General features: G+C 36.4%; 1 protein-coding gene across 1 annotated transcript in view; it reads right to left on the reverse strand.

Moving 5' to 3' along the window:
* Positions 1-20,342, reverse strand: part of STAU2 (staufen double-stranded RNA binding protein 2) — a 441,622-nt gene that overhangs the window by 371,893 nt on the left and 49,387 nt on the right. Inside the window, 2 exon segments of the mRNA XM_043978079.1 lie at positions 1,019-1,154; positions 6,327-6,486. Coding sequence (XP_043834014.1) covers positions 1,019-1,154; positions 6,327-6,486 — 296 coding nt within the window.

Below are 20,342 nucleotides of genomic sequence, written 5' to 3' on the forward strand. Positions count from 1 at the left end.
GGTAAAGCAAATAGTACGATACTAGGCACAGATTAGTCATAAAATAAACCCTTGTTGAATTAATGAAAATACCACATAGAAAAACAGCAGTAAAAACTGTAAATTGAATAAAAATAATGGCCCCGCAAAACAGTGAACTCAACAAAAATTGTGGGGTATGGGGAAGTAAGTCGTTTTTCAACTATAATACTTACAAATTTTCCTCGATAATTTATGAGTTTACTATACACAAATTATATCACTTAAGGTGAATTTGAACACATATAAAAATATTAGGGCAAAACATTTATTACCCAGCTACTATGCATAAAGCACTCTACTAGGTGCTTTGGGGATACAAAGACAAACCAATACTACCTTCAAGAAGTTTATGCTATTAGATGGGGCAGCTAGGTGGCGCAGTGGATAGAGCACCGGCCCAGGAGTCAAGAGTACCAACCTGAGTTCAAATCTGGCCTCAGACACTTAACACTTACTAGCTGTGTGACCCTGGGCAAGTCACTTAACCCCAATTGCCTCACTAAAAATAAAAAAATTTTTTTTAAAAATCACTTTAAAAAAAAGAAGTTTATGCTATTAGAGAGAGAGGAGATGCGACACATACAAAAATAAATATGTTATGACAAGAACTGATGAAAAAATAAAAGAACTAGAAAAGTACTCTATAAATATTTGAGGCAGGAGAGAACACATCTTTACATGGCCTCATCAAAAAGGGCTACACAGAGAAAAGGTAAGCTAAATCTTAAAGAAAGTCTTCTCAAAAGTGGAAATGAGAAGGGAATGCATTGTACAAATGAGGTTCTGCCTTATGTGAAAGCATTGAGGTAATGATGACTGCTGGGTTCTCCATTTTTTTTTAAAGAAAATTTTTCAAAGAAAAAATTCAGGGACTAGTTGTCCAGTTTGTCTAGAATATGGAGTACATGAAAAACATAAGTTAAGGGTTTTTTAAATGGCAATTTAAACAAATTATAATAATAAAAACAAGGCAAAAGGCAATTAAAGACATACAAACCTCTGATTGTACATGCCCCGAAAGTTGTAATTTGCTCTGTAATTCGGGAATGGCTTTGGATCTAAAGGCCTGTAGATGGCAGGCTCTCCCCTCTTCATAGCAAGACCATTTAGTTCCACTGTGGGAGTTATACTGCCTGTTTAAATAAAAGAAAAATGCATGTAAAATATTTCTACAATAAATAATATAATCTATACTTATATTTTATTATCATGAGTAGAAAGTAGAGATTCTGTATAGAGAACTATCTGTATGTGTTTTTTTTTATTCTAGGAATATAATTACTATCAGAATAAAAAAAAATAAAGTACAGAAGTAGTCATTCTTTCTTTTTCTGAGTTTTTGATCTAATGTTTTTTAATAACCCACTCCAAAAAAAATAAAACACACAAGTCTCAAATATTCCTTTACATTATTCAAAAATGTACTACTTGAAGTTATAGGAAAACTGTGATAAATATATTTAATATATTATAAAAAATATAATTGGGGGCGGCTAGGTGGCGCAGTGGATAGAGCACCGGCCCTGGAGTCAGGAGTACCTGAGTTCAAATCTGGCCTCAGACACTTAACACTTACTAGCTGTGTGACCCTGGGCAAGTCACTTAACCCCAATTGCCTCACTAATATATATATATAAAATTGTAGGTAAAATATTCCAGCCCAAAGAAAATATGCAATGAAAACTCGAATAATGCACTTCAAGGGATTCATTATATACACTAAGAGAGATCTAGCTATAAAAACAGGTAATTTAGAATGTTTGGTAAGTCTCATGGCTAAAAATAACTTTTAAAAGTAAATTTAATTAACTCATTAAGGAAAACTTGCATATGATCATGCTGTTCCTAATGACATGTACTGGATGAATGCATAAAATGATTCAACCTCTTTTAGATTTGCTGTTTTATTTTTAGGATACGAAATACAATAACATAGTAAAATAAGTAAACAAAAGCCTTACTTAGAACAGACAATATTAGAGCTAGAGCCAACCTTTATACTGTTCCCCTGCCACTCCCTAGTGTTCGCCCTTGGAGATCACCTCATCACAGAGTCACAGAAACACAAGAATTGAAAGGAGCCTCAGGGATCATCTAATCCAACCTCAAGTTACTAGACTGGGAATTTCTTCTATAACATGACAAAAATTCTTCATCCAGCATCTCCTTAAAGATCTCCAGTGAAAAGGGATCTACTCCCTCCCAGGCAGGTCTAGTTTTGAGGAAGTTTTTCCTAGCATCAAGTTGAATTTGGCCTCAGAAACTTAAACCCACTGCTGTTAGCTCCGTTTTCCTAGTATGAGCACAACAAAATCGTCCTCTTTTCTAACAGCTTCCCCCAAGTCTTCTTTTTTCCAGGCTCAACATTTCAAATTCTTCAACTAATCCTTATTGTTGCATGATCTTGAGGTTTTTATCATGCTAGCTGCCATCTTCCAGACACTCACCAACTTTTCAATGACATTGCTAAAATGTGGTATCCTGAACTGAATGCTCAGCTCTGATCTGACAAGAACAGAGTATAAAGAGACTCCTTACCTACCACCTGTCTAAGCCCAGACACTATTAGGCTCCTCTTAATCTTGTCTAACCTCCTAAATTTACAGATGGGGAAACTATAACCCAAAGAGGTAAGGTTTTAAATGTAAATGCTCGAGAGTTGTTATAGCTTACTTGGAAAAGTACAAACTGTTTCCATTCTATTCAATTTAAGAGTCATTTATTAAAAGCTTCTTGCTACAAAGAAAAAAACAAAATTACATCTTTGGATGAACCCTAGTGACTGCCAGGGCATCAGCTCTCCCCCTAGTGGTTGCCTTAAATCTATCTGTGCTATCTAAAGCATCTCACTTTCAAAAAAATGATTATTTAAAAATTCTCACTGAATTGCAGAACATTTTAAGTGAGGAAATATGGTAGGAAAGAGGGTAAACTGAGAAAAAAGGGTAATAAAAATATAAAATAAAGCAAAACCAAATATAATAATGAAGTCATTTATTTTATTTATTTTTTTTTTTTTAGTGAGGCAATTGGGGTTAAGTGACTTGCCCAGGGTCACACAGCTAGTTAAGTGTTAAGTGTCTGAGGCCGGATTTGAACTCAGGTACTCCTGACTCCAGGGCCGGTGCTCTATCCACTGCGCCACCTAGCTGCCCCGAATGAAGTCATTTATGACAAATCACTATCATTTGACATGGAAGCACAAAGAAGAGGGACAGCTAGAGTACTTGAATCATTATTTAATAAGGTCTTATAATCAATAATCCATAGCTACTCCTTTAAATCATATTCTTTAAATTGCTATATTCAATTTGTCTCTAGACTAATGAATATAATCATATTAACCAGATGTCCAAGTTTTCCTTCAATTCACTTTTTTAAAAAACATTTATTACATACCTACTATGTATAAGGCACCAGGGAAACAAATATTTCATCATCATCATTTGTATACTGTTTTAAGATTGAAAAGTACTTTATATGTTTAATGTGACTGTACATATAAACTGTATCAGATTGCTTACCATCTTGGGGAGGGTGGAGGGAAGGGAGGGAGGAAAAAAAATTTGGAATTAAAAATCTTATAAAAATGAATGTTGAAAGCTATCTTTATGTGTAACTGGAAAAAATAAAATACTATTAAGATTTTTTTAAAAGAAAAGTACTTTATATATGCTGACTCATTTGAACCTCACAACAATCACCAAAGGCAAAGAGGGATTGGATGACTTACCCAGAGTAATACAACTAACAAGTGTCTCAGGAAGGTTCAAATTCAGGTCTTTCTGACTAGAAGTCCAATATTTTATGCACTATACCACCTAGCTACCCTAAAGAAGTTTATAATCTAATGGAGAAGATTGGAGTAAGGCAAGGCATGTATGTAAATAACTATGATACAAGATAGAATGGGATGAGTACAAGAAGCCCCCAAAAAGGGGCTATTAAGAATCTAAGGAAGGGGCAGCTAGATGGCACAGTGGATAGAGCACCGGCCCTGGAATCAGGAGTACCTGAGTTCAAATCCGGCCTCAGACACTTGACACTTACTAGCTGTGTGACCCTGGGCAAGTCACTTAACCCCAATTGCCTCACTTAAAAAAAAAAAAAAGAATCTAAGGAAGCCGAAATCCTGCTCTGAGGGGTCATGGAAGTTTCAGTTTCAAGGTTAAACCTTTATGGAAGGGGCACCTCGGTGGCACAGTGGATAGAGCACCAGCCCTGGAGTCAGGAGGACCTGAGTTCAAATCCAGCCTCAGACACTTAACACTTACTAGCTGTGTGACCCTGGGCAAGTCACTTAACCCCAATTGCCTCACTAAAAACAAAACAAAAACAAAAACAAAAACAAAAACAAACTTTTATGGAAAGTAAGGTCTCCAACAGGATTCAATTAGAGGCAGGGGGTAAGGGAGGAAATCCACTCCAGGTGTGAAGGATGATGTGAACAAAGACTACCAATAATGGGAGAGGGTAAAATGAGAACTAGCAATAGTTAGTAGTCCCATTTGGCTGGTGCATACAGTACCCAAAGGGGAGTCATCTAACTAAACTGGGTAGGGTAGTTTGGCATCATCACCTGTGAGGTTCAGTTGAATTCAACAAACATTTCTTAAGCACCCACCAGGCTCTGAGGACAGAATGATAAAAGGAAACTGTCCTTGCCCTCAAGGATCCTACCTACCAGAGAGATAAAAAGAGGGAAGAGCCCTCTAAACACTGGCAGAATTAAGAAAGGCCTCCCGGGCAGCTAGGTGGTGCAGTGGATAAAGCACTGTCCCTGGATTCAGGAGGACCTGAGTTCAAATCTGGCCTCAGACACTTGACACTTCCTAGCTGTGTGACCCTGGGCAAGTCACTTAACCCTATTGCCCCACCCAAAAAAAAATAATAATTGGGAGTGAATATGGGCAGCTAGGTGGCGCAGTAGATAAAGCACTGGCCCTGGATTCAGGAGGACCTGAGTTCAAATGTGACCTCAGACACTTGACACTTACTAGCTGTGTGACCCTGGGCAAGTCGCTTAACCCCCAATTGCCTTACTTAAAAAAAAAAAGAAAGAAAGAAAGGCCTCCTCTAGGAGGTGTTACCTGACCTGTACTTTGAAGGATACCAGGGACTACAAGATGAATCATCACAAAAACCCTCTGTTTTCCAAATACATCACTTACTCACATAGTAGGCCTCTCAACTTTGCTCATGAGTTTCCTCCTACCCTTCCTCTCCATTTGTCTAAATCCTACCCATTTCTCAAAACTTAGATTAAGTCCTAACTTCTCCATTAAGCCAAGCCCAACTGCACCAGTCCTCAGTGATCATTCTGCCCTTTAAACTCTTACAGCACCTATTGCTGTTATACCATTTCATTTAGCACTTAAAGAGACTGCATTTTCATTTACCCTATTTTGTTTATGTCCTAGCTTCCCAAATAACTAGACTGTAATTTATGGACAGGACTACATATTATATTTCTTTGCACCCCAAGCACCCAGAATACTGCTTAAGTAAGGACTCAACAAATGGTCAGTAATGATGATGATGCAGAAACATTAAAGAAGTTAACAGAAACCTAAATGCTTCCCATTTGCCCAGGCAGTTTATCTCATCATCTGCAAAATGATTATAAATGTTATTTTGACAATGAATGTGAAAAACGAAATTCATTGCTTCTGGTATAAGAATAAGCTGAAGACAGAAGAGTCCATCTAATATAGTTTCTATGTAAGACAGAAGAATATAAACTATAGACAGGGGTCAGAATGGGGAGAAAATAAACTATGGGAAACCAGGGGGTTCTTGGAAATGAAAGAAAAGACTCAGAAAAATTGAGCAGGTAACGCATTCAATCACCTTTACCTAACACACTTATGGCAAAGCATAAAAATGAATAAGCATTTATGTGACTTAAGTGAATGAGCTTGTGTATATATGAAAGATTAAATAGATTGCAAACTCTTTGAGGGCAGAAATTGTGTCTTCTTTTGAATCCAAATGGTGCCTAGAATAGTGGTAGGTAAACTGGTGAATTAATAAGTGAATGACTGTATGAATATGCTGGGTTTTGCTAACTCTTAAAAAACAAAACCCTGGAGAGGTAAGTGCAGCACTCTGCTAAAGCAATTGCTGTAAACCTCAGTATTCACCACTAAGCTTTTACCTTTAACTGACATAACTCTGTTGTTTCCAATTATCAAAATAAAAATCCTTGTTGATTATAGAATGAGTCTGTTAAAAGTTCCTCTTTCTTTCCAAAAGCACACAAGGAAAGGGCACAAACATAAGAAAAGGAAACAATTCAGCATTACCTGGATTACTATTAATATTGTTTTTTGGGGGTCGAGGAGTTGGTTTGGGAAGAGAAGTTTCCCTCAAGGCTTTGTTGGCAGCAGCATGTTGGGCTTTCTTTATACTGCTCCCTTCGGACTGCCAGGTCTGTTCCCCAAGAGTCAGCTGCACTGAGAACATCTTTTAAAAAAATTTGAAAAAATTAATTAAAACTTTCCAGTAAACAACTATGTATGAAATGTTACCTGCCTGAAAAATATTCATAGAATTATAGAATTTGAGCATTAACATGGACTTTAAATATCTGGTCCAACTTGATCAACTGAATGTGGTATAGTAGGTAGAGTGCCAGATTTGGAGACAGGAAAACCTGGGTTTTAATCCTGCCTTAGCTACTTAATAGCTGTATAAGCCCAGGGAAGTCCCTTAACCCCTCTAGCTTTCATATTTTTCTTCCATAAAATGAGGATATTTGTTTGACTCAATGACCTCTAAGATCCCTCCCAACCATAAGTCTATGATCTTTGGAAACAAGAAAGTCCAAAGAGATTAAGTGAATTTATTTTAAGTAGGTCACATAACTATTAAGTATCCATCAAAAAAAAAGTAACTCTAAGTGATATATATCAAATTCTGTCTTCTACCATATCAGTAAAGGCTAGCATTGATAAGGTGCACTGTTTATAGTCAAGGAACAAATGAGCAAAAACAACAACAAAACAACAACAACAAAAACATGACTTTGTAACAAAACAGAAACATCTTTTTAATACTATTCAAATTATCTTCACTAAAGCATACATAGAAATACACATGCCAAAGTAAATTAAGTAGACCAGCTCAATGTTTTTAAGTCTGATGTTTTTTCTATTTTTACCTAATTACTAGCTCTGCAATGAGACTGACAAATCTAATAATGTATCAAAAAGTTACTTCTACATTGTACTCATTGTTTAACTCAAGCTTAAAGAAAAATGCAAACACTAAAAAGTTATCAAAACAGTCACAAGTATTAAGACTAAATATTTTTCATAAGAGATCAACAAAAATAATTCTTTTATCCAACTGAGGAAAAACTTTTAAGTAAAAGAATGATAATCTGCCAACAAACTACTGTTTATTTAGAAAACAACTATAATCCTAAAACCTTAGGCTATTGAGATTAACATATTGTACAAAAACAAAATAATTAATTTGGGGGTTTGGCCTTTTTTAGGTAGTTCAAAGTACCAATTATACTTTTACTTAGGGGGCAGCTAGGTGGCGCAGTGGATAGAGCACCAGCCCTGGAGTCAGGAGTACCTGAGTTCAAATCCGGCCTCAGACACTTAACACACACTTACTAGCTGTGTGACCCTGGGCAAGTCACTTAACCCCAATTGCCTCACTAAAAAAAAAAAACAAAAAAAATACTTTTACTTAAATATATACAAGAACTGTCTGAGATCAGGATGTCAAATCATTATGTTTTTTAGATTATAATAACATTAAAAGAAGAACACTGACAAAATAGGAAAAAACATAAGGTTATACATGTTTCACATGTCATATTGTACTAATACTAGTTTAGAACTATACTGTGATTTTACTTTAAAATTAAAGTCACCAAAGGATATTCAACAACCACTTTTATCTTCAGACCCAATCTCTCTTCCAAACTCCAGTCACATACTTCCAATTGCCAGGTATACTGAACTCCAGCTACCAAATAACAAACTTACATCTGAAATTTGGCTCTTCTTTCCCTCATTCCTAACTCTCTCAATCTTAGTCCCCCAAATGTCCCACTCCATATCTGCATATCATTTCCACTGTGCTCTCTGGAACACCTGCTCAATAATTAGCAAATTTGTTTTCATCTTAAACCTCTTCTTTATTCTCTCATTCCATCTTCTTACTCTTTGAGACCTGGCTCCCTCCTGATGACACTACTTTCCTGGTCACTCTTTCCAATACAGATTGCACTTTTAATCATACCCTCTAACCCTGCTGGTCATAGTGGGAAATTTGAAATACTCCTTGCTTCCCATTTCCACTTCCAGACTTTCCCTTTATTACATCTTTCAGAAAATGTTCTTCTTTTGAGGTTAATTAAATCCAAATTTATCTACCAGTCCCCAGAACATTCTCCCTCTTCTTAATGAGTTCAGGGCCTGGCTCACTGTCTTTCTCTCCACCTCAACTTCAGCTATCATTCTAAGGGATTTCAAATACACATGCTGATGCTCTCTCAAACACCCTAACTTTCGAGGTCCTAATCTACTCAATTTCCAGGAATGATTCCTCCACTACAGCTCAGATACAAAGAGATGGTCACATTCTTCATCTTGCTATCAGCCACAAGTGTTGCACTTCCATATTCAAAAATTCTGAACTTTCTTTATCCAACCATAATCTTTATCTTTGCATTTCTACCACTCACCTAGACCTAGTCTTCATCCTCACTGTGACCTCCAATCCCTTAATCCCTTAATACTAGCCAAAGACATCAACCCAGCTCTGACTCTCCTCCCTTTCCTGTCATGGTGAACCAATTCAATAATCATTGTTGGGGTAAGGGGAAAAAAGGGCAGATTAAACATCAATACAGTGTGGAAATTTATTTTGATTTGGAAACCCTACCTTTAGGCTGAGATTAGAAAGCCTTAGGCCCTCAGGGTCTCTTCTGTGTGGGAGGTGCTGGTGCCCCTCTCCCTCTGCTTCAGCTGAGCCAAAAAGCCCCATGGGCTGTACAAGACACCAGGTCAGACAGCTGGGGGGGAAAAAAGTCCCCAGCTCCCTCCAACCTGAGCGGAGATATCTGAGAGATCCCAGGCTCCGGCGTAGCCTGAGGCATGTGAGGCTCCTGCGCACCCTACCCCACCAGCCGCAGCCCTGGCTGGCAGATTAGCTTGGTCTGTGGGGGTGCAGGAAGCCCCGAGATTTGAGTGGAGATAAGAAAGATATATATATAGACTTGGGGGTTAGACTCAGGTGGAGGGATGAGACGGGGTGCTGAGAAGAGGACTGGAGGCGGCTGATGAGATTAGAAAGGTTGGAGCACGGCAGACTAGAGACGGGGCTATAAGGACACAGGAGAAGACGAGAAGGACTAGGAGCAGGGAAAAGAGAGGCCGAAGGGCAGACTGATGGAGCAGACAGACAGACAGAAGGTCAGTGAGAGAGAAACACAGGGGTTCAGTGGTGGCAGTAAAGAGAGGAAAGTTAGAAGCAGGGGGATTTACAAAGTGAAAGGGGCTCAGAGTTAGAATAAAGGACCTGAGTACCCTAAGGCAAGGGGCAGCTAAGGTCCTTATTGCATTAAAGAAGGTCCAGGCCAGCAGGTGGGAAAGAGATGCAGTGGAAAGAGATGCACTGCAATGCAGTCAGGTTGTACATTTTATTTCCCTGTATTCTTAATTTTAAATAGTATCTCATAAATAAACCCTGCTTTGATTATTTAGTTAAGAGGCTTCTTAATATTTTGCTTATCAATTTGGGAGTGGAGCAGTGTGGTGGAACTTTATAAACAGCCCATGCTAAGTTAATAGTCAGATAGCCAGTGAGTCAATAGTCCCAGATTAAGTACCCCAATCAGATTAGCCCCCCAAAATTAGGCCAATAAATCAAAATATTCTTACATTTGAATGGCAACCACAGCTGGACTTATGGCCCAATTATAATTTTTCTAAATCTATAATTTTTCATAAATCCAAAATTATATAATTTTTCCAGGTTAGATATAGTTAATAATTATTTTTTTTTACAACAGACAAGCATAACATAAGACAGAATGTGAGGAGGGCAAGGAAGAGATCCAGACAAAATGCTCCAGGAAATTTGAAAACTAGAGAAAACACTTTTAACTGTGGTGATGGGGAAAGCTTCATATTTATCCAGTAGATTCAATTCAAAAACATTTATTAAGTGTCAACTACTCTAGAGCAGTAGACTAAGCTCAAAGAAATACATTTAGTTTGGAATTAGTCACTGTCTTAATAAAATTTAAAGTCTCCTGGGAAAATATGACATATACACAAATAAATATAACACAAAATAATACCTAAGTACATATCCATAAGTGGCAACAAGAATAATTGCTAAGTGAGATCTGATTGGTGGAAGGAGGAAGAGTATTTACCAGGCTAAAGAAATCAAAGAAGCCTTCCTTGAAAGGATGGTGTTTAAACTAGGCTTTAAAGAATGCACAGAAATTCAATATCCTGGGGTGAGGAAAAGGTATTCTAAAGAAGAAACCAGAGAAAAGAGAAAAAGATTATTTATGGAAGATAGTGAATAATCCAGTCTGAATGAAGAGTAGAGTACAAGAAAATCCGTCATATGAGACAGAGTTGAAAATAATGGATAGTTCCAGAACTGATTTATTTTAACAGGCATATAATAGCTCATTACTGATATAGGAAATAATCTTGAATAAGTTATATACAAGCAACTTGTTACAGCAAACATCTAAATTAATACAAAGTTAGAAGAAAAATGAAAATAGAAAAAAGTATAGTATACAATCAAAACGACTCCCATCTGACTTCTTTAAATGAGTTATTTATTAGATCATAGAATCTATCATGGCTACCTGCCTTACGTTACAGACAAGGAAACTAAGGCACAGAGAGGCTGATAGCTCTAAAGTCACACAACTAGTATACAGTATTTTTAATATATAAAAGCTTGTTGACTGACTGGTAAGTATTTAAGGCAGGCTTGGAAATCAAATCTTCCTGATTCCAAGTCTAGTGCCCTAGCATTACACCACACTGACTTTATGACCTTGAAAACTGATTCTAAAAGTTGGAAATTAATGGAGGAAAGGAAATTGACACAAATTATAACAATTCCATTCAGAAGTTTAACCAATTGACAATTGACAAGATGACTCCTATCTAATAATACAGTTTAAGATCAGGAAGGGTACACGTTTGTGTGTGTGTGTGTGTGTGTGTGTACTTGTGTGTATGTTTTCAACCCTCCTATATCATTCACCTAATCCCCTTACCACTGTATTTCAATAATTTGTTTCCTTCATAATCCTATGTATTTTATTTTATACATTTAAAAACACTCTAAGAAGGGGTCCTTAGGAATCACCAAATTTTCAAAGATGTCCATGACACCAAAAAAAAAAAAAAATGGTGAGGAATCCCTGATCTACATTATAAACTCCTCTACTAGACAAAGTTCTGTGAGACCACAACCTTACCTGAACCTTCTCTCTTCTAATGTCTAACTCAGTACTCTGCACACAATAGGGTTTTTTTTTTGTTTTTTTTTTTGTAGTGAGGCAATTGGGGTTAAGTGACTTGCCCAGGGTCACACAGCTAGTAAGTGTTAAGTGTCTGAGGCCAGATTTGAACTCAGGTACTCCTGAATCCAAGGCCAGTGCTCTATCCACTGCGCCACCTAGCTGCCCCCAATAGGGGTTTTAATATTTGTTACACTGTTATTATGTTATAAAATAAGGATGACATAAAATAAGTTACTATTATTGAGTTGTTTTCTACTCTCATTTTAAGCTTTAATAGAAATATACATGTATAAAAGAAAACCATGGTGCCTGAGAATAATCTTCATAAGAATCTTGTGATAGTTCTTTGTGTGTGTGTGTGTGTGTGTGTGTGTGTGTGTGTGTGTGTGTGTGTGTGTGTGTGATAGTTCTACAAAATCTTGCTGGCTTACAGACAAATTCCAAATTGAGGCACACTGATCTTGTTCAGGCAATTACTGAAAATACATACAACCAAAAGTCAACTATAATGTGTACACTGGGAACTCACCTCTAGTAAGATAATATTTAGCACTTTAAAAATATGAATCACTACTTATTATGTTGTAATAGAATAGGCATTATGAGTATTGTTTTACCAACAAGGAAACTGAAATTTTAAGTTACCCAAAGCCATACTGCATTTACCCAGAATTATATAAAGCAATGATGCAGTCTAACCAGTCTAGCAAGGTCTAAAGTTCTTTGCCCTGTCTTGTACTCAGACCAGTGGGCCATACTACCCCTTTCAGGAATATCTATTTCACAATAAAGTTTCCTTTTTGTGCTAATAATAATATCATTTGTGTCATCTACTTCTTTATACTTGCTTATATCTGCTGGTACTAACAAAATCCAAAGTCAGAAAGCAGGCTGGAAGAATAAGCAAACAAAAATGAAACCCTCCATAAAAAGCTATTATGTTGACAAGGACACTAAAGACTTATAAGAAGCAAAAGAAGAAAATGGCTCAAGATATTTACACACAAAGCCTCAAAGAAAAATGCAGCTATAGGTGTAAAAGATGAAGCACAAATTTTAAAATGTTTTGTCAATAGAATGAGAATGCTAGAGGGAAAACTTAGAAAAGAAATGAGAGTTATGGAATAAATCATTGGAAAGGAAAGTAACAGCTTGGCATGAGATACAAAACCTTGCCCAAGCCATAAACTCAGTGAAAATTAGAATAACTAAAATAAAATAAAAGCCAATGATTCTGTGAGAAAAAAAGAAATATTAAAACAAAGTCAAAAGACTAAAAAAAATCAAAGAAAATGTAAGGTGTCTCAGGCCAAAAACAACTGAGATGGAAAACCACTTAAGGAGAAAAAAACTTAAATTTAAGAATCATTGAGCTACCTGAAATCCAAGACCAAAAAAAAAAAAAGAAAAGAGAGAGAGAGAGAGAGAGAGAGAGAGAGAGCCTAAAGATCATATTTCAAGAAATATTAAAAGAAAACAGCCCAGATCTTTTAGAAACAGAGGACAAAATGGAAATACAAAATATCCACTGGTCACCTCCTGAAAGAAACCCCAAAATAAAAACTCTCAGAATATTATAACCCAAATCAAGAGCTTTCATGTCAAAGAAAAAATATGGCAAGCAGTCAGAAAGAAAAAACTCAAGTACCAAGGAGTCACAGATAGACTCACACATGATATAGTGGTTACCATTACAAAGGAGTAGAGAGTTCAGAACATAATATTCCAGAAGGGGGCAGCTAGGTGGCACAGTGGATAGAGCACCAGCCCTGGATTCAGGAGGACCTGAGTTCAAATCTGGCCTCAGACACTTGACACTTACTAGCTGTGTGACCCTGGGCAAGTCACTTAACCCCCATTGCCCTGCGAAAACAAAAAAAGAAAACAACAACAACAACAACAAAAGATGTAGGCTCACAGCCAAGAATAATTTATCCTGAAATTTTTATTATAATCCTAAAGGAGGAAAAAATAGATTTTCAGTGAAATAGAGGACTTCCACCCATTCCTAATGAAAAGATCAGATCTGCAAAGAAACTCTGAAGTTCAAACACATGGGCTAAGAAAAACACAAAAAGATAAACAGGAATAAACAACCTAAACAAAAAAATATTTTTATGTTTAAATATGGAGAGATGATGCATGTGTCCCCTTCTGAACCCTATCATCATCAAGTGTCATAGAGGGAGTCTATTTAGACAGAAGGCCTAGAAGTAGCTCTGTTATGTCTTGATGATCTTAAAAGAAGAAGGGAGAAGGGGCAGCTAGGTGGCACAGTAGATAAAGCACCGGCCTTGGACTCAGGTGGACCTGAGTTCAAATTCGGCCTCAGACACTTGACACTTACTAGTTGTGTGACCCTGGGCAAGTCACTTAACCCCAATTGCTTCACCAAAAAAAAAAAAAAAGAAGAAGAAGAAGAAGGAAGAGAGGAAGATGAATACCCTTGAGTAGAGGGAAGGAAGGGAGGAATGAAGGTTAAGGAAAATTATCATAAATAATCAAGATATTCAAGTAGAAGTCTAAACAAATAAAGAGGAAAGGGAGGGGAGTGGCTGACACTTGAACCTCACTGATCTGAAGTGGTCAAAGGAGAGAATATATATATATATATATATATATATATATACAAAGATATACTCACATATACACACAGAGTTTGGTACAAAAATACATTTTGTTCAGCAAATAGGAGGGAAAGGGGGAAAGGGAACATAATGAAGCAGAGGGAAGAATTAATTATAAGCACAACAAACAAAGGATTTACCCCCCCCAAAAAAAATGTATAGCTCCTTTTGAAGAGGCAAAGAATTGGAAAAGAAACTGGTCATCAGCTGGTAAATGACTGAACAAGTTATGTTATGTATATAAATATTATAGAATACTATGCTATGCTATGCTATGCTATGCTATGCTATGCTATGCTATGCTATGCTATGCTATGCTATGAAAGGAGGAAGGTAATGGTTTCAGAGAAAACTAGAAAAACTTGTATGAAATGACAGAGAGTAAAGTGAATAAAACCAGAACAATTTATACAAAAACAATACTATAAAGGCAAACAACTTTGAAAGACTTAGGGACTCTGATCAGGGTAATGGCTGACCACAATTCCAAAGAAGTCATTTTGAAAAATGTGAAAGGCTCAAGCATATAGAATGAGATGCATGCATGCGTTTATGTATGTAATCTATACAAAAACAACACTGTAAAGAAAAACAACTTTGAAAGATTTAAGATCTTTGATCAATGCAAGAGTCAACCATGATTCCAGGAGACAGATGATCCATCTTACCAATCTCCTGAGAGAAAAGTGATAGGTTCACAATGCAGAAAGAGACATACATTTTTGTTCATGAACAATTTGGGAACTTACTTTACTTAAATATGCATATTTTTTCCAAAGGGTTTTTTCTCTTTTATTTTTTTTTATTTTAAATTAGGAGAGAGTTCAAAGGAGAAAAAGTAAATGCATATTAATTGAAAACTATCTTCCTGGAGGTGGATTATTTAAATTGGTGCTTCATTTTATGTATTAAAAGTTCTGGACAGTTTCTTCTATTTACTCCTTTCATTATGCTGTACAGAGGTTTTGGGGGTTATTTTTTTTAATGTTCTTTTGGAAGACATTATCCTTAAGTTGTTACTATGCATCCTGGCTTCAAGATCAATGTGTTTTACTTGTATAGAGATCATGTCTTCTTTTAAAGTTATTTGTTGGTTCTCTTTTTCCAAATAGTCCTTCACTTCAGTATATCCTCAATCTGTTGTCCTCCCTTTTGCTTCTCTGGAGCAACTTGCCACTATGAAGTCATGTTTCTTTCTTATGAAGTCATGTTTTTTTCTACCAATTGTTTCTGCTGTGCAGGCCATAAATTCTGCCATTTGTTCCCATCTAACTTCTCTCAAGATTCTGATTTCTCTCTTTGAACCGTCTGGGAATATCTTGCTGAATGAAGTTACACGCTCTCCTGGAAACCTACATGGTTCTTAGTTTCACCAGGCACTGGTTGAATGTACTTTTGTGTGGAATATTCATTTAGACGTGCTTGTAACCTTTTAGACATCTTCTTACTCATCTTCCCTTCTAAGTTTTGTGTGTTCCCTATTGATTGAATTGATTGTGACCTTGGTTTTTAATTGAATTTTCTTTCTTCCGAGATCCATGATGGTTTTAGTCTCTTTTCCTTATATAATGCCTGTCACACACTTCCTCATTCCTCCCTCTTTAACGCTGGGTTTACTCCTGGGTTTGGAGCTCAAGGTTGTCTCGGTCTCCTTCCATGCTGATGAACTTGCTTTTCATCAGACTCGGTCCTTGATTCAGATAACTTCTGGAGGGGTGGGATGGGCCCCAGCTGGATGTGAGCACCCTTTCATTCAAGTCCAGTACAACTGTGCTGTCCTTCCTCCCCAACTTAGTTATCTCTGCTCTTTGGTTCTCTGGATGAGCTAAGTCAGTCTCCCTTTTTTACAGGCTCAGGAGAATGTGGAACAGCTGCTATATAGAGGCAGAGTTTCTGTCACTTTGGGACTCTCTAACCTAGAGGACATCTCAGGTAGTATACAGTTGCTGCCCCCGCCCCCGCCATACCTCATCTTTCACCCCATGAGTAAAGTTGAGGGCCTCTGCTGTTGTAATAGGATGCTGAGAGAAGAGCAGGGACAGGCTATGCTAGCAAAGACTACACCAGGGGCGGATTCTTTGAGTAGGTCTTAAAGAACAAGCCTGCAGTTTGGTTTGTGTGCCCAGCCTTTGCTAGAGAAAATGTTCTTCATCTTTTTGGTTCCATGATCCTTGTCCACTGATGCTAAATTACCAATAAGTAGTTGCCTTAATATATTTAATGTCTGGGAAATTTTGGAGCAAATAATGTAAGATAAATATGTATGTAATACATATTTCCCATCATTAGGGAATTATTGCCCATATGTATTTATCAGAAACTATAACAATTTTGCACTACCCTCCCCAGGGCCACAAAATATCTTGCCATATAGTCCACTAACTATGTAACAAAACACTGACTATTTAAAATGCAGGGAAGGACAATTAATAAATTCATGAATTAAGTTTATTTTATATTGTTAATGGCAAAGCTAATCATATAGTCCTTTAAATGAAGCCTTCTTTTTGGCTTAATCCAAGAACAGGGAGTCAGGCTCAGCCAATACTTTCATATATTTTACATTTTTAATAAAGCAATAAAATTTGACATAAGCAAACAATTACCTTACAAAAGAACAAACAGAAACCTAATTCATGGACTGGCTAATATTCTAGCCTTTACCTTTTACATACATTCATTTGAAGAGCTACAAATTTGATGGAACAGACTGTGCCAAAAACATGTTGTAGCTGGTTACGAGGCCTCTTCTGGGCTTTGTCTCCTTGAAACTCTATGGTAGTGGTGTCAAACCCAAATAGAAAGGGAGCAGGGAACCACTAAAATGTACATAAGGATCCCTGAGGCCTGCATATTAACTTAGTTTTGAAACCTAATATTATCTGTTTTATTGTATTTTTATGTATTTTGTTAAATATTTCCCAATTACATTTGGGGGGGGGCCCACAGGGCAATGAGGGTTAAGTGACTTGCTCAGGGTCACACAGCTAGTAAGTGTCAAGTGTCTGAGGCTGGATTTGAACTCAGGTCCTCCTGAATCCAGGGCCAGTGCTCTAGCCATTGTGCCACCTAGCTGCCCCTTCCAATTACATTTTAATCCAGTTCTGTTGCATTCCACAGTGTTTTGGGCTGAATGTAACAGTGTTTTTTAAACCTCTACTCCAGGGAATATCTAGCTAGAGGTAAGGATTTTTTTTTTTTCAAAATGAATCTGGGGGTCAAGATGGCCCACTAAAACTTTCTCAAAGATGCCTAGTCTCCTTCTCAGTCTCCTCCAACCTTAAAAAAAAACACTTTCATTTGACCCCACGTTCCCTTACTGTATTATTCTATATGTCTCCTCTCTTTTACAGCCAAACTTCCAGGAAAAGTCACCTACACTTGTTATTTCCACTTCCTCACAATTCTTGCAATACACTTCTTAACTCCTTGCAACTTGGCAGTCCCACTACTCAAATCAAATTGCCCTCTCCAAGGTCACCAACAATTTTATAATTGCTAAAACCAGTAACTTTTTCTTAGCCCTCATCTTTCTTGATCTCTCTGTGCCATAGGAGACTGCTGGCCAACCCTTCCTCCGACCTATCTTCTTCACACTAGGTTTCTGTTACACTTCTCTCTCCTAGTTCTTTTTCCAAACCCTCCCATATTTTTAACTTCCCCATCACTGCTGAGGGTACAACCCTTCTCCCAGTCAGTCAAGCACTAGCAAGGAGAGTGTGGCCAGTAATAGGATTGCCCTTTTAGTGCCCCTTCTGGTGGCTAGAATATTAGACAATTCATGAATTACATTTCTGTTTGTTCTTTTATAAAATAATTATTTATGTCAAACTTTATTGCTTTATAAAAAATGTAAAATGTATAAAAGTATTGACTGAGCCTGACTCCCTGTTCTTGGCTAAGCCAAAAAGAAACCCCATAAAAAAAAAAGGAAGAAAAGAAGCTAATTGACTCATTTAAAAGAATGCACAGAAGAGAATAGAAGGAGGTAGAAAAGAAAACAGAAAAGCAGGCCAGCTTTGAAAGTATCATAGAATTTTTTAGACAGTTTTAAAAAGCCAGCTATAGGAGGCAGCTAGGTGGCGCAGTAGATAAAGCACTGGCCCCAGATTAAGGAGGACCTGAGTTCAAATTCAGCCTCAGACATGTGACACTTACTAGCTGTGTGACCCTGGGCAAGTCACTTAACCCTCATTGTTCAACAAAAACAAAAACAAAAAACAAAAAAGCCAGCTATATATAAGACTCAGTTTCATATGCAACCATTTTTCCTCTTCTATTTTAGATATGGTGTATTTTTGGTATGGTGTAGAATACAAAAATGTAAGAAAAAAATAAGAAGTTTTCAACTTTAACCCATAACAATAGGGCCAAGAAACTCTGAAAAGCATACTCAGGATTTACTACTTCTAAGACTTAAGATCCCTGAAGTCCCACTATCAGTCTAAAAATCTGAAATTGCAGCGGTCAACCACACTAGAAGCATATCTAGGAGTCAAGGGAACTTCATGCAGGTCTTAGTGCTACCACTTAATCTCGGACATGCTTGTTCCTTTCTAAGCCTTAGTTTCCTCATCTAGCTGTAAAATAAGGGTATTTCATATCAGATGATTTCTAAGGATATTCTGGGACTCCATGATTGCTTTAACGATAATAATCACAGTGAGTAACATACTACATATAATAAAGCAATAGCAGAATGTTATTAGAATAGTAGAGAAAGTTACAGACCCCAAAATAAATTAAGGGAAGCACATAATTATAGGCATCCCCACTGAAAATAATGAAAAGGTTAAAAATTACATTATCAAAAGTAATATTTCTTCTTTAAATTCTAATGTCCATGGTAGTTAAACATTATACTGAATAATGAATAAACTGTTAGAAAAACAAAGAGCTGCAAATAACATTTTATTGTTACTGTTATTAATTTGGTCTTAAGTCCACATAAGAGAGTACATAACATTATAAATCTGATACAGATTTTTTGTAAAAATTATTTCTCTTTAAAGATTCACAAACCAATAGGAGTGAAAGGAAATTTACAAATTATCTCCAATACTCCTGAATTACAGATGAAAAAAGGTAAGGTCAGAGAAGCAAGTGATTTGCCCAAGGTCACAATGCTAATAAGTGGCAATGTTAAATAGCATAAAGAGGTGCTGGCCTCTTTTTTCCACTAATGTTTACTTGTTAGCAGTTTTTCCTTCCCTATAACTGCAATTATCAATTTACTTAGACTAAATGGGGAAAGGGTGGCTATCAATAAAATCCTTCATATATTCATCTTCTCAATCATTAAATCTCTTTTAAAAACTGATAGCAAGTTTAAAAATGACAAATTTTAGTTTTATTTTCTTTTCCTTACCTGAACCACATTTACAAAGAGGTGCTAATAAACAATTAAATAACAAAAGATTAAAGCACAAAAAAAAAGAAAGGTAAGTAAAGAAAATAGGTAATCCATAATCTTCATAATCAACTCCTAGAAAATTGTTGACCAGGACTAATCTTAAAGTGTAACTACACTATAATAATCTCAAATTTCCAGGAGCTGATATTTGACCCCAAAGAATAAGATATAATTAATAAAGTTTAACATTTATAGTTTTAAAATTTGTAGTTTCACCAAGGTACCAAGATTTTTTTAAGTGCAAATATAAGATACTACTCTGAAGATATACTGCAAGAATAACATACATTGTAAATTATTTCCTTGGAAAAATAAACATTAAAAATGAACACATAAATAATTATAAATGATTTGGTTTCAATACTAACATAACCAACATATCATGAATTAGATGAATCTTAGAAATAAAAATCATACTTGGATAAGGTTGATAATTACAATTGCTAGAGTAAAGACTCAATTTCAGATTGTTTCTAGAATGAAGAGAAAAGTTCAGCTCATCAATATATCTGAGCTCATGAGTGCTAAAAGGACTTGCCCTTTTTAGATTATGGACAAAAAATACTCAAGCATGATGGGTGAGAATTAAAGAAGGAAAATCTGTTTCAATTCATTCTACCTTGAATTGTACATTAATGATCTCAACACAAAAAAAAAAATTACTTCAGCCCCCGTGCTTCTAGCCGTTCCCCATAAAAAGAAAAAAAAAGGGAAAAAAACAATCTAAGACCATTAATTGATTTCAGTAAACAGC

This window comes from Dromiciops gliroides, chromosome 1 (genome assembly GCF_019393635.1).
Source record: "Dromiciops gliroides isolate mDroGli1 chromosome 1, mDroGli1.pri, whole genome shotgun sequence".
In the NCBI taxonomy this organism is placed as follows: domain Eukaryota; kingdom Metazoa; phylum Chordata; class Mammalia; order Microbiotheria; family Microbiotheriidae; genus Dromiciops; species Dromiciops gliroides.